Source organism: Ursus maritimus, unplaced genomic scaffold, assembly GCF_017311325.1.
Source record: "Ursus maritimus isolate PB19 unplaced genomic scaffold, ASM1731132v1 scaffold_20, whole genome shotgun sequence".
NCBI lineage: Eukaryota > Metazoa > Chordata > Mammalia > Carnivora > Ursidae > Ursus > Ursus maritimus.
The window spans coordinates 55,349,064-55,360,673 of NW_024424453.1; the positions used below are offsets into that span (position 1 = coordinate 55,349,064).

The 11,610-nt window shown below is 40.5% G+C and overlaps 1 protein-coding gene across 1 annotated transcript in view; it reads right to left on the reverse strand.

The window, feature by feature from the left end:
- The window catches only part of SUSD5 (sushi domain containing 5), a 68,333-nt gene extending 65,142 nt beyond the window's left edge, over positions 1 to 3,191 (reverse strand). Inside the window, exon 1 of the mRNA XM_040636610.1 lies at positions 3,181 to 3,191. Coding sequence (XP_040492544.1) covers positions 3,181 to 3,191 — 11 coding nt within the window. The remainder of the gene's footprint in view (positions 1 to 3,180) is intronic.
- Positions 3,192 to 11,610: the final 8,419 nt, after the last annotated feature.

Sequence of the window (11,610 nt, forward strand, 5' to 3'; positions counted from 1 at the left end):
TTAGGAACAGAGTGAACAAGTAGGGGCTAAGGGACATAGGGTTTGAAGGAACAAGAAGGCCAGGTGACCTCTGGTTCCTCTGGGAGGATGTGACTGTCCTGTCGAATAATTTCCTCAGGCTGGTGGAGAACTGGAGCCTGCTACTCAGAGAAAAGCAGAGACTGTGCCTGGTCCCCGTGATAAGGAGGATTGTTTGGCTAGGGGACTTTATCCTTGGGATCACAATGGGGAGGAGAACTTGAGGTTAGCCCTGTGAGGGCCTCCTGATTTTACCAGATGTCATGACCTTGGGGAAACAATATAAGGCTGGGTATCACATCCTTGTTTGTTAAATGGGGATAATAGTGCCAACACCTTATAGTTCTCACTGTGACTAAATGAGATATCCCAGCACACTGTAAATGCAGTGAAGTAATTGGCTAAGCAATAGGTCTGTAATTCATTCATTCATTCATTCATTCATTCATTCATTCATTCATTTTCATTACTTGGGAGACACACCAGGAAAGAAAGAGGGCGAGCCAGTGAAATATTTTTATAAACATTTAATGACAGACCTCCTAGCAAACAAACTAATGGTATTGCTAGTGGGAGAGTCTTATCCTTGGAAAGCTTTTAGAAGAATATACCTGGTTATCTAGGATTGCTTATGGTAAACAAACCTATAATCTATGGATTCCTGGGGTATGTGTGCCTGGAGATACCATGTAGGTTATATAACTTACATAACCATCTAAACAGAAAATGGAGTTGTGTCATGACTTAGATGGCTCCTTACATGTAGGTGTTGTCACAGCACACATCCCTTGATGACCTCATCTGTTGAAAATGGACAATGCAGGATCACTAGGTATCTGAGGAAAACCTGTAAGATGATAGATAGAGACCTAACTAAGGAAATGAGAAATGGAAAACAGAACAGGAAAGACAGAGACAATGCAGGGAAAAGAAACCTTCAACATAATGACCTTACTGCTCTCACGGAGATACTGCATTAAAAAATGTAGAAGAGGGTGTTGTACTCTGTTAAGAAGAAAATCACAGGCCCAAAATGGCGCCACTTAAGTCAAATCACCCAACCTGCACTTAATACCTAATTGCAGTTTCTACCTCCCCCAAAATGTAGTCTTAATTGGTCAGTCAGGAATTTTCTGATCAGCATCTATGAGGAATCTGTCACTGGGGCTCTTTCCATCCCCCCAAAAGAAGATGAGGTAATCCACCTAATAAGACCTGCTGTCCTTTCCCGTAAGGACACAATCCTTTCTTTTCTTTTGCTAATAACTTCTCGCTCCACCCTCCTTCCTATAAAAACCTATGAAAACCTTCCATTTTGTACAACTCCTGAGAGTTCCTCAACTAGGTGGATTGCTACCCATCTAGTTCATGAATCATTCATGAATCATTTAATAAAGCCAATTAGATCTTTATGCATTTACTTGGCTAGATTTTCTTTTTAACAGCCCTTACGCCCCCGCCAAAGGACTATTTAGAGACCAAAAAAAAAAAAAAAAAAAGATTTCTTAAGAAAACTTATGGGAAACTTCATAGATGGGTTTGAAGATAAAGTTGAGAAATCTCCCAGTTAAGTATAGTGAAAAGACAGAGATAGCAAATATGGGAGAAAAAGTAACACCCAGGACGCCCTTCGCCCGCACTGCTGTCATCTTTCCACCTGGACCCTTGAGGCACGCCAAGTACCTACTCCAGGACCTGCAAGTAATAAACTTCCGTTTGTCTTTACTTAACACATGTTAACTTAACAAAGTCACAAGTTTCTGTGAAAAGTCCGAAGTCCACCCAAAGGTTTCTAAACATTTCTGAGACATGGGTTTTTGAATTCCTGCCCCCATTTCTGGTTCTACAGAAAGTGGCTCACCTTTATTTTCACCCTAGTGTCCTTTCAAATGTGGAATTCATGTTGGAGTACCTTTTTCTTTATTTTTACTGAAACTATTCAATTAAGGCTCTACCTATGAAATAGTCTTTTATCAAAGGATTTAGAAAAGTGGAAGGATATTTTTGCATAAATGCAAACAACATAAAACAGTATTAGACTTCCTTATTCTTGGGGCACCTGGGTAGCTCAGTCGTTGGGCGTCTCCCTTCGGCTCAGGGCGTGATCCTGGCGTTCTGGGATCGAGCCCCACATCGGGCTCCTCTGCTGGGAGCCTGCTTCTTCCTCTCCCGCTCCCCCTGCTTGTGTTCCCTCTCTCACTGCCTGTTTCTCTCTGTCAAATAAATAAAATCTTAAAAAAAAAAAAGACTTCCCTATTCTTAATTGTCCCATTGGTCACTCTGCCATTTTCTGTGGCCGCCTTCTTTTGTTCTCTCCTCCATCCCTTGTCTCCTCAACCCTCCCCCACCCCCAAATCCATCCCCTTTTTAGATCCCCCGCCTCCCCTAATTTCCCATCATCACATTTAAACACACCACTCATAAACATTCCATGGTAATTAAATTTGTATATGAGAAATGGAGTGAGTTTAGACCCTCCCTGATAGTCTGATTGTTTATATTCAAAATATTTTGCTTTGGTTATGATATTTCGGAGTTCACGCATTCAGACGAGATCGAGCGCGTTCAGGGTGGTATGGCCGTAGACCAGAGTTCATGCATTCAAAGAGCTGTCTGGCTATGCTCAAATCCCTAGATAATCCATAGACTAGTCTATATTGTCCAACTTGTTATCTTGGTTGTAGGGCAAGTTGTTTTTCTGTTTAAAACGTAGATCATTAAGTAGGATCTCTTAGAATAACCATTAAAGATTTTAAAATTTAATTAGCTTACCTGGCCTCATTTGTATCTTGTTATGTCCAGATTTCTCCTGGGCACATAGAGTCAGAAGGCCAAATATTGATATAGTTTTCTTAATAGTGAAGTAATGAATAATGATTGTCCTAAATAAACTTAACATATCACTTTGGTACTGGAAATTCACTTCTCAATGTTAAATGTGTGCTAAGAAGTAATTGCCTTTTATTGATCATCTATGATAACCAGGCACTTTAATACATATGTTATCTCTAAACTTTGCAACAACTCCATAGTCAGGTAGCAGATGAGATAATGGAGCTTTTTTCTATATAGGTTATGCAAATTGCCCAAGGTCACGCAGCTAGCTTGGCAAAAGTGGGATTTGAACACAACTGTATATGATTCCAAAATCTCCACCCTTACCTCTTATACATCCTGTAAGCATTTCTTCCTATTAAATTATGGTTAAATCCTAGAAAGGCAAACTCTAACGTTGACAGTCTGTGTCCAGAGGTGAGAAAGAAACCGTAAGTAACCTCTCAAGCACCCTGTGATGGTACAGCTCAGGTCATGTATTGTGACTATATATTTATGGGTCTGTCCCTTTCTCTGGAGATGTTTCCAGGGTCTTACCATCGTCTGTATCACCAGTCCCTACTACAGCCCGTATTCCATGCCTGGCACATAGCAGTAATCACTAAATGTCTGGTGAAAGAATGAGTGAGGTACTTTCCATGGTACTGGAGACACTCCATTCCCACAGTCCACCTGGATGAACACCTGCTCATCTTTCTTGAGTCAATACCAGCATCATCTCCTCTGTGAAGTCCTCTTCATAACTTAGTCCAGCCTCTCCACTGATGACTCTGTCCTTTGTGCTTCCTCTGTAGCCTGAACAGTTGTCTCTTAGTCATTATGGCTCTTTAATGCGACTGTTGTTCTGCAGATCTGTCTCTCCCACTAGTCTGAATATCCTTGAGGACTGAGTCCGTGTCTTTTCTGTGTTGTTATCTCTGCTGCCTTGAGAAGTATCTGGTTCATAGTGGGTTCTCAACCTATGTTTGATGAGTTAATCATATACCCTGATCTGTTGTTAACTCATCAAAGGATCCCAAGAAGAGAGCATGTCAGTTGTCATGGTAATGCTCTCAATATAATAAGGAATTTGCCAGGGGATTGCATGGATCTCTTATTAGCATCTTCTTTTTAGGGCGATGGCTATGTCCTTTCATATCTCCCTATCTCTAGTAGCTAATACAGTACCTAGCACATAGTAGACATTTAATTAAGCTTTGATGAATAGAAGGATGAATGATTGATCCTCAAAAGTAATACATACCAGCCAATGTAGAATTTCAAATGTAATGGATCTGAAGCAGTCTCACAAATCATCTGCCACCAGCCTGAAGCCACATAACCAAAAAATCACTGAACAATGTAGCATTTACATGTAGGCTGCCTTTGGGGCTGTGGAGGTTGTGGGCTGGTCTTGAATAAACACAGGCTGCACTGAAGAGCCATTGTGGGCACTGGTAGTTCTTTCAAGTTTCTCTGGGGTCTGAAGTTGATTTGCAGCTGGGGCCAAGTCCCTGCCAGCCCCCCCCCCTTTTTTTGGCAATTGAATTATTAGCTAAAAGAAAACCATCCAGGGTGTAGCTGTTAGCAGTGGACTGCCAATGCTAGGGAATTTTTATTTTGTTTACTCAGAGTGTTTACACCTAATCTAATGAAAAGTAGGAATGAGCCCGCAGAAAACAATTCAGAAGCCCTGGCCCCAGAGGAAGACTGGCTTTGGACTTGGCAGGAAGGCCATTCTGTGCAGCCAAGGAGTGGGCTGCAGTGATACCTCTCAGAATAAGACTTCTTTCCAGGGGTGTGTTATCACAGGTTACTAGTGTGCTGGCTTTGCAGGGAACTGGGGAGGGTCCTTGTGCTCCAGTATCCCAAATATCTCCCGAAGTCCTTGGTTTGAATCCTGCAGCTTTCATGGAAGACGTTGATCCTTGTTGAGATGCAGATGCCACTGAGAGGGATGACTCTGGAAAGGAGTCAGCAGAACTGAGTTTAAGTTTAACTTTTGGGACTTAATATCCCTCACGGAGACATCACTTTACATCTCTGGTCTTAGTTTCTTTCCCTATAAAATAGAGATCGCAATACTACCTAACATTCAGGGTTTTGGGGATTGGAATTACTTGGTAAATCAAAAAACTTCCTACATATAAAATGGTTATCCATAATAATTTCTACAGGCATGGTACCTTAGCACGTTGCCTTGCTCTGTAAACAACGTGAGGGCAGAGGCTGTGTCTTCCTCTACATCTGCAGCTTCTAGCTCAGTACAGGGCACAGAGTAGGTGCCCAATAAAGGGTAGGTCACTTGAGCAAGGAAAACTTGTGGCAGCAGGAAGGATTAGTACACTCCAATCTTCTATCTTGTCTGATGTCAAGAACCTCACTTCCTTAAAGATCATAGAGGAACTGCTGAACTACATCCTTTTGCTCTGGGAAAGCGGGGCACCTCCTGGTCAATTTCCAGTGGAACCGTCAGCCATTAAACAAGATGACTGCTATTCTGGGGACCATTCATCCTAGATCTCCTTCAGATAGTCCATGCATTGTTAATAGAGAGTACTATTGTACCCGTTGGTATAAATATACTTGTCAGGTTATGCACCCAAATCTTTATTTCCAGAAGAATGGTCATCATATACATGAAGCATGGTGACAAGACTAGAAAAACCCAGCCTAATGATGTGACATGTTAAATACCTCTCATCTTAGCCCACATGTTGATTTTGCTTTTTACTGAAGTAGAGGGAAGATATAGATATTTTAACATTTACTTCAAGAAATGGTGTTGATAGAAGGGCCCAAGATGCCTGGCCATCAGAAAACTAGATTCGGGGGGCACCTGGGTGGCTCAGTCGCTTAAGCATCTGCCTTCAGCTCAGGTCTTAATCCCAGGGTCCTGGGATCAAGCCCCACGTCAGGCTCCCTGCTCAGAAGGGAGTCTGCTTCTCCCTCTCTCTCTGCTCCTCTGCACTCCCCCCCACTGCTCCTGCTCTCTCTCTCAATTGTTCTCTCTCTCTCTCTCTCAAATAAATAAATAAGATCTTAAAAAAAAAAAAGAAAAGAAAACTGGATTCGCCCTCTTAGACTGTCATCAAACCTACTGTTAGGTTAATTATTCTGTTGCCCTCCCTTTGCTGTTCAGTAAACCCCAGCAATGGAAAGATGACTGCTAAGCAGAATAATTAAAAGCCCACTGTTTTTCATTACATTATATATTAAGACAGCAAATTTTCTTGTCTACTGACTTTTAAGAGGGCCCTGCCAGATAGTCTGTGTATGAATAAATGAGCAAATAAAAGGATTGTTCTGTAGGTATTTGGATTTGGTTTTTAAGGAACTTCATCTTCATTCATATGAAAAAATAATAATATTGTCTAGAATGTATTTTAATTTTTTTACATGAATGATATAATGTGTAATCAGCAAATTTCTTTATTTTCCCAACAATTACTTGTTGGGCTTCAATATTAGAACAATACCACCTCAGAATGATGGATAGGTAGGTAGGGTAAGGTTTGCTCTTTTATATGGTTAGTAGTCAAAGGGTACTTTGGATTTTCCATAACATTTTGATTATTTTATAAGGTGAATGAATTTGTTTTCAGTTATATAATTAAACATTTGAAACATGAGTCGTTATACTGGTGAAATGGAGATTTTGGAGTAAGAACAGAAGACCTTTGGGTAAGACAGTGTCACTTTGCCAGACAACTTCTTTGGCATTTGGGGTTGTGTTTATTTTTTTTAAAGATTTAATTTTTTTAAAGTAATCTCTGCATCTAATGTGGGGCTTGAATTTACCATCCTGAGACCAAGAGCTGCACGCTCCCCTGATTGAGCCAGCCAGGCACCCCTAACATACTCTGTTTATAGTAACTTTTACTCTGTAGCATTTCAAAAGATCCTACTCCTTCATTTTTTCTCAGTAATTTGGTCAATATTACCAGCTAGTCAATCCATATAATCCATTCACTAATAACAGAATCTTCCTCTGAATACTGAGTCATTCTTTCCATTCATTTTCCCCTTTGGCTTCTGTAGGCACACATTGTGCATTTTTGTGGGACCTGGAAGCTGAAATTAAGAGATTTGTTTGTTTGTTTGTATGTTTGGTTTTTTTTTTTTTTTAAACGCTGATCGTCATAGTATCTATGCCCATTTATTTGGGGTGATGTTAACCCTGATCATTTGGTTAAGGTGGCGTTGGTAAGAAAGAGTTGTCCCTTCTCCCCAGTTTACTTATTCAGTTCAGTTATTCACTGTGTTATTAGCTGTTTGATGCCTTTCTGATACCAGAAGTTATTTATCTATAACATATCTACCTATCTATATTTATGGCTATGATATCTATTTCTGTCTCTATCTCTGGGACATAAACAGGAAAACTTTAAGGGAATTTTCACTTCTGGTAATGGTGAAATAAATTAGATAACTCTCTTTCTGAAAATGAGGACAATTTAAAAACTTGCATAAAATTTGGTAACGTGTACTTAAAAAGGCATCAAACAGCTAATAACACAGTGACTAATTGAATTGAATAAGTAAACTGAGGAGAACAGGCAACTCTTTCTTACCAACACCACCTTAACCAAATGATCAGTGTTAACGTCACCCCAAATAAGACTTATTGACATCATGTACTCTCTTGTGCCATGCTCGAAGGAGGAAACAAAGCATCTGTTGTATTCTTCCCCCAAATCCATGGCCTCAATCTAATCATGAGAAAGTATCAGACAAACACAAATCTAGGAATATTCTAAAAAACACCTGATCAGTACTCTTCGAAAAGTATTAAGGTCATAAGGGGCCGTTGGGTGACTGTCTCTTGGTTTTGGCTCAGGTCGTGATCTCCAGGTCAGGAGATGGAGCCCCACCTAAGGCTCCATACTCAGCAAGAAGTCTGCTTTCCCTCCCCTCTGCCCCCACCCCACAGATACTTGCACTCACGTGCTCGCTCTCTCTGAAATAAATAAATAAATAAATAAATAAATAAATAAATCTTTTTTAAAAAAAAGTGTTAAGGTCGTTAAAGACTGGAGAGGACAGAGGAATTGACACTGACAAGACAGGACAAGTAAATGCAATGTGAGATCTTGGATTTTGCTGGAACAGAAAAAGGCCATCAGTGGAAAACTGGTGAAATCTGAATGAAGTTGCAGTTCGGTTAATAGTATGATAGCAGCAGTAATTTCCTAGTTTTGATAATTGCACCATGATTATATAAGATGTCAGCATTAAAGGGAACGATAACAGCTCTGTCCTATCTTTGCAACTCTTCAACAAGTCTAAAAATCATTTCAAAATAAAAAAAATTTAAATCATTAGGCAATATAGTCAGCTGTGAGAGAAAAAACTAAAAAAAGATTTTGAAAATACAACACATAGTTGTTGGAATTTGTAAAAGCCCAAATAGATGGGTTGAATAACCGATTGGACATGGCCAAAGAGTAATTAGAGAACTAAACATCAAGCTGAGAATATCTCTTGGCACACAGCACAATGAGATAAAAGGTGGAAAATACAGGGGGAGAAAGACAAATCTTTTATAGCTTCCTATTCAGAAGTCCCACCATGTGTCTAATAGGAATCTCAGAAAGAGACAATGGAGAGAGTTACATCAGCACCGTGTGTTGGAATAGGAGTTTTTATCATCTCCCCCCAAAGAACATAAACTTTGGCAATCAGCCACAGATAAGAGTGACTTTGTGGACGTCCAAAAGTCCAGCGCTGCTGGGGAAAAAAATATCCAAAATTAAATGTATTGAAGAGTGTAAGAGGAACAGCTTCACTTTACCTGTGTCACCCACACCTCCCCCAAAGGCTGCATGGCTCAGGGCTAGAGAAACCTACTTAGCAGGTGATTTCTCCCATGGGAGAGAGTGAGAACATGGGAGTGAGCACCTGGCTTTCCCAGCTGTATGGGAGGCTGCCAAAGACACCCATTTCTTTCTTGCTCCATCTGGAATACGGAGGTATGCTCCACAGCTTGGGTGGGGGGGACAAGGAGAGGCTGGCAAGAACAACAGCCAGGGCACTCCACAGCATCGAAGAGACACAGATCCTACTGGCTGCTTTGTGGACTCCACTGGGAAGTGTCCCCACAAATTGCTGGGGATGATTCGCTTGTGGATCCCCCAACTGGCCTACGGGTATCCTCCCTATCGCCTATCCCCAGCCCCACACACCTCCCTCCTCCACACCACCACCCTGTGGCTACCTTCCTATGTGCATGAGCCTCCGCAAATGTCTAGTGAGCACGTGCAGAAAGCCAGCCAAATCATTTTTGCATTCTGTGATGAAAGCTTGATTATCATTAGTGATTTATTACTTTGCTGGAATTGATGTGCTAATGTTAATATTGAGGATTTTCACATCTATGTGTATAATTGAGATTGCCTTCTGTTTTGTTGTTACTGTTTTGCTCTTTATATATGTCTACTTTTTGTGACAAGATTATTCCAAACTTACAAAATTAGTTTTACCTGTTTTCTTTCTTTCTCTTTCTTTCTTTCTTTCTTTCTTTCTTTCTTTCTTTCTTTCTTTCTTTCTTCCTTCCTTCCTTCCTTCCTTCCTTCCTTCCTTCCTTCCTTTCTTCTTAGATTTTATTTATTTATTTGACACAAAGAGAGACAGCCAGTGAGAGAGGGAACACAAGCAGGGGGAGTGGGAGTGGAAGAAGCAGGCTCCCAGTGGAGCAGGGAGCCTGATACGGGGCTCGATCCCAGGACCCTGGGATCACACCCTGAGCCGAAGGCAGACGCTTAACAACTGAGCCATCCAGGTGCCCCAGTTTTCTCTGTTTTCTGTACTCTGGAATATTTCATGTAAGAGCATTTTTCTGTTCCCTAAAGTTTTTGCAAAATTGTTTGTAACATCATTTGATACATTTGGGAAGTTTTCCAGATCTTTCCATTTCTTGTGTGACTAGTTGTCTTTTTATGTTTTCTACACTTCCTTTACTTAATTTTTTAAAAATATACAATTTATTTTTGAAATTTACGACTTTATAGAAAAATGACTATTTTCATCTGAGGTTTCAAATTTATTAGTGCAAAATTGTTCCTAGTATTATGTATTGTTTTTCCCATACAATATCCTTAATGTTTTTATATGTACCTTCTCCATTTTGATTTGATCAATATTATCAGGAGTTATCTGTTTTACTAACCTTCTAAAAAAACCACATTCTGGTTCTATTCAACTCTATTTTTCTCCCTGTGATGAATTTCTGCCTTTATTTATTTTTTTAAATTAATAGATGATATTTTTTAGAGCCGTTTTAGGTTTACAGAAAAATTGAGGGGCACCTGGGTGGCTCAGTTGGTTAAGCGTCTGGCTCAACTTCAGCTCTGGTCATTATCTCAGGGTTGTGGCATCAAATCCCATGTCTGTCTCTGTCCTGGACATGGAGCCTGCTTGGGATCCTCTCTCCCTTTCCCTCTATCTCCTCACTCCTCTCCCTCTCTAAAAAAAAAAAGAAAGAAAGAAAGAAGAAAGAAAGAAAGAAAGAAAGAAAGAAAGAAAGAAAGAAAGAAAGGAAGAAAGGAAGGAAGAAAAGGAAAAATCCAGCAGACAATACAGAGGTCACATATACTTTCTATCTCCTGCCTATCCCCATGCCACCCCACACCATCCCCTCACAGTTTCCCCCATTATTATCATCCTGCATTACTGTGGTACATTTTTTACACCTGATGAACCAATACATTATTATTGACTAAAGTCTGTAGTTTACAATAGGATTCAGTCTCTTTTCTTTCCTTTTTTAAAAGTAGGCTCCACGCCCAGTATGGAGCCCTGTGTAGGTCTTGAACTCACAACCCTGAAATCAAGACATGAGTTGAGGTCAAGAGTCCCATGCTTAAATGGTTCAGCTACCCAGGTGCCCTCTTTTTTTTTTTTTAATGGAAGTATAGTTGACATGCAATGTTACATTAGTTTCAGGCATGCAACATAGTGATTGGACAAGTCTATACTTTATGCTCTTCTTGCCACAAGTGTGGCTACCATCTCTCAGCATACACTGCTACTACAGTACTGTTGACTATATTCCCTGTGCTGTACCTCCATCCAGTCACTGCCATGACTTCCTCATTCTGTAATTGGAAGCCTGTACCGCCCACTCTCTTTCACTTATTTTGCCCATCCCCCTTCCCTCCCCTTGGGCAACTTGTTTGTTCTCTTTATTTATGTGTCTGTTTCTGCCTTTTTTGCTTTTTTTTTAAGAGTCCACATATAAGTGAGATAATACGGTATTTGTCTTTCTTTGTCTGACTTATTTCACTTAGCATCATGAAGACTTCACTTTTGTGTTGTATAGTTCTAAGGGATTGACAAATGTATTTCATGTTTCCACCATTACAGTACCATATGGAATAGTTTCACTGCACTAAAAATCCCCTGTGCTCCCCCAGACTCCCGGGGACCACTGATCTTTTAACTGTCTCTTTTGTTTATTTGTTTTTAAGATTTTATTTATTTATTTGGCAGAGAGAGAGAGAGATAGGGAGAGAGAGAGAGAAGCAGGCATCCCGCTGAGCAGGGAGCCCAATGTGAGGCTCAATCCCAGAACCCTGAGATCAGGCCCTGAGCAGGAGGCGGATGCTCAACTGACTGAGCCACTAGGGGGCCCCTGATCTTTTAACCGTCTTTATACTTTTGCCTTTTCCAGAAGGTCGTATGCTTGGAGTCTTACAGTATGTAAGCTATTCAGATTGGTTTTTTTCACTTAGCAATATGCATTAAAGATTCTTCCATGTCTCTTCATGGTGGTGATAG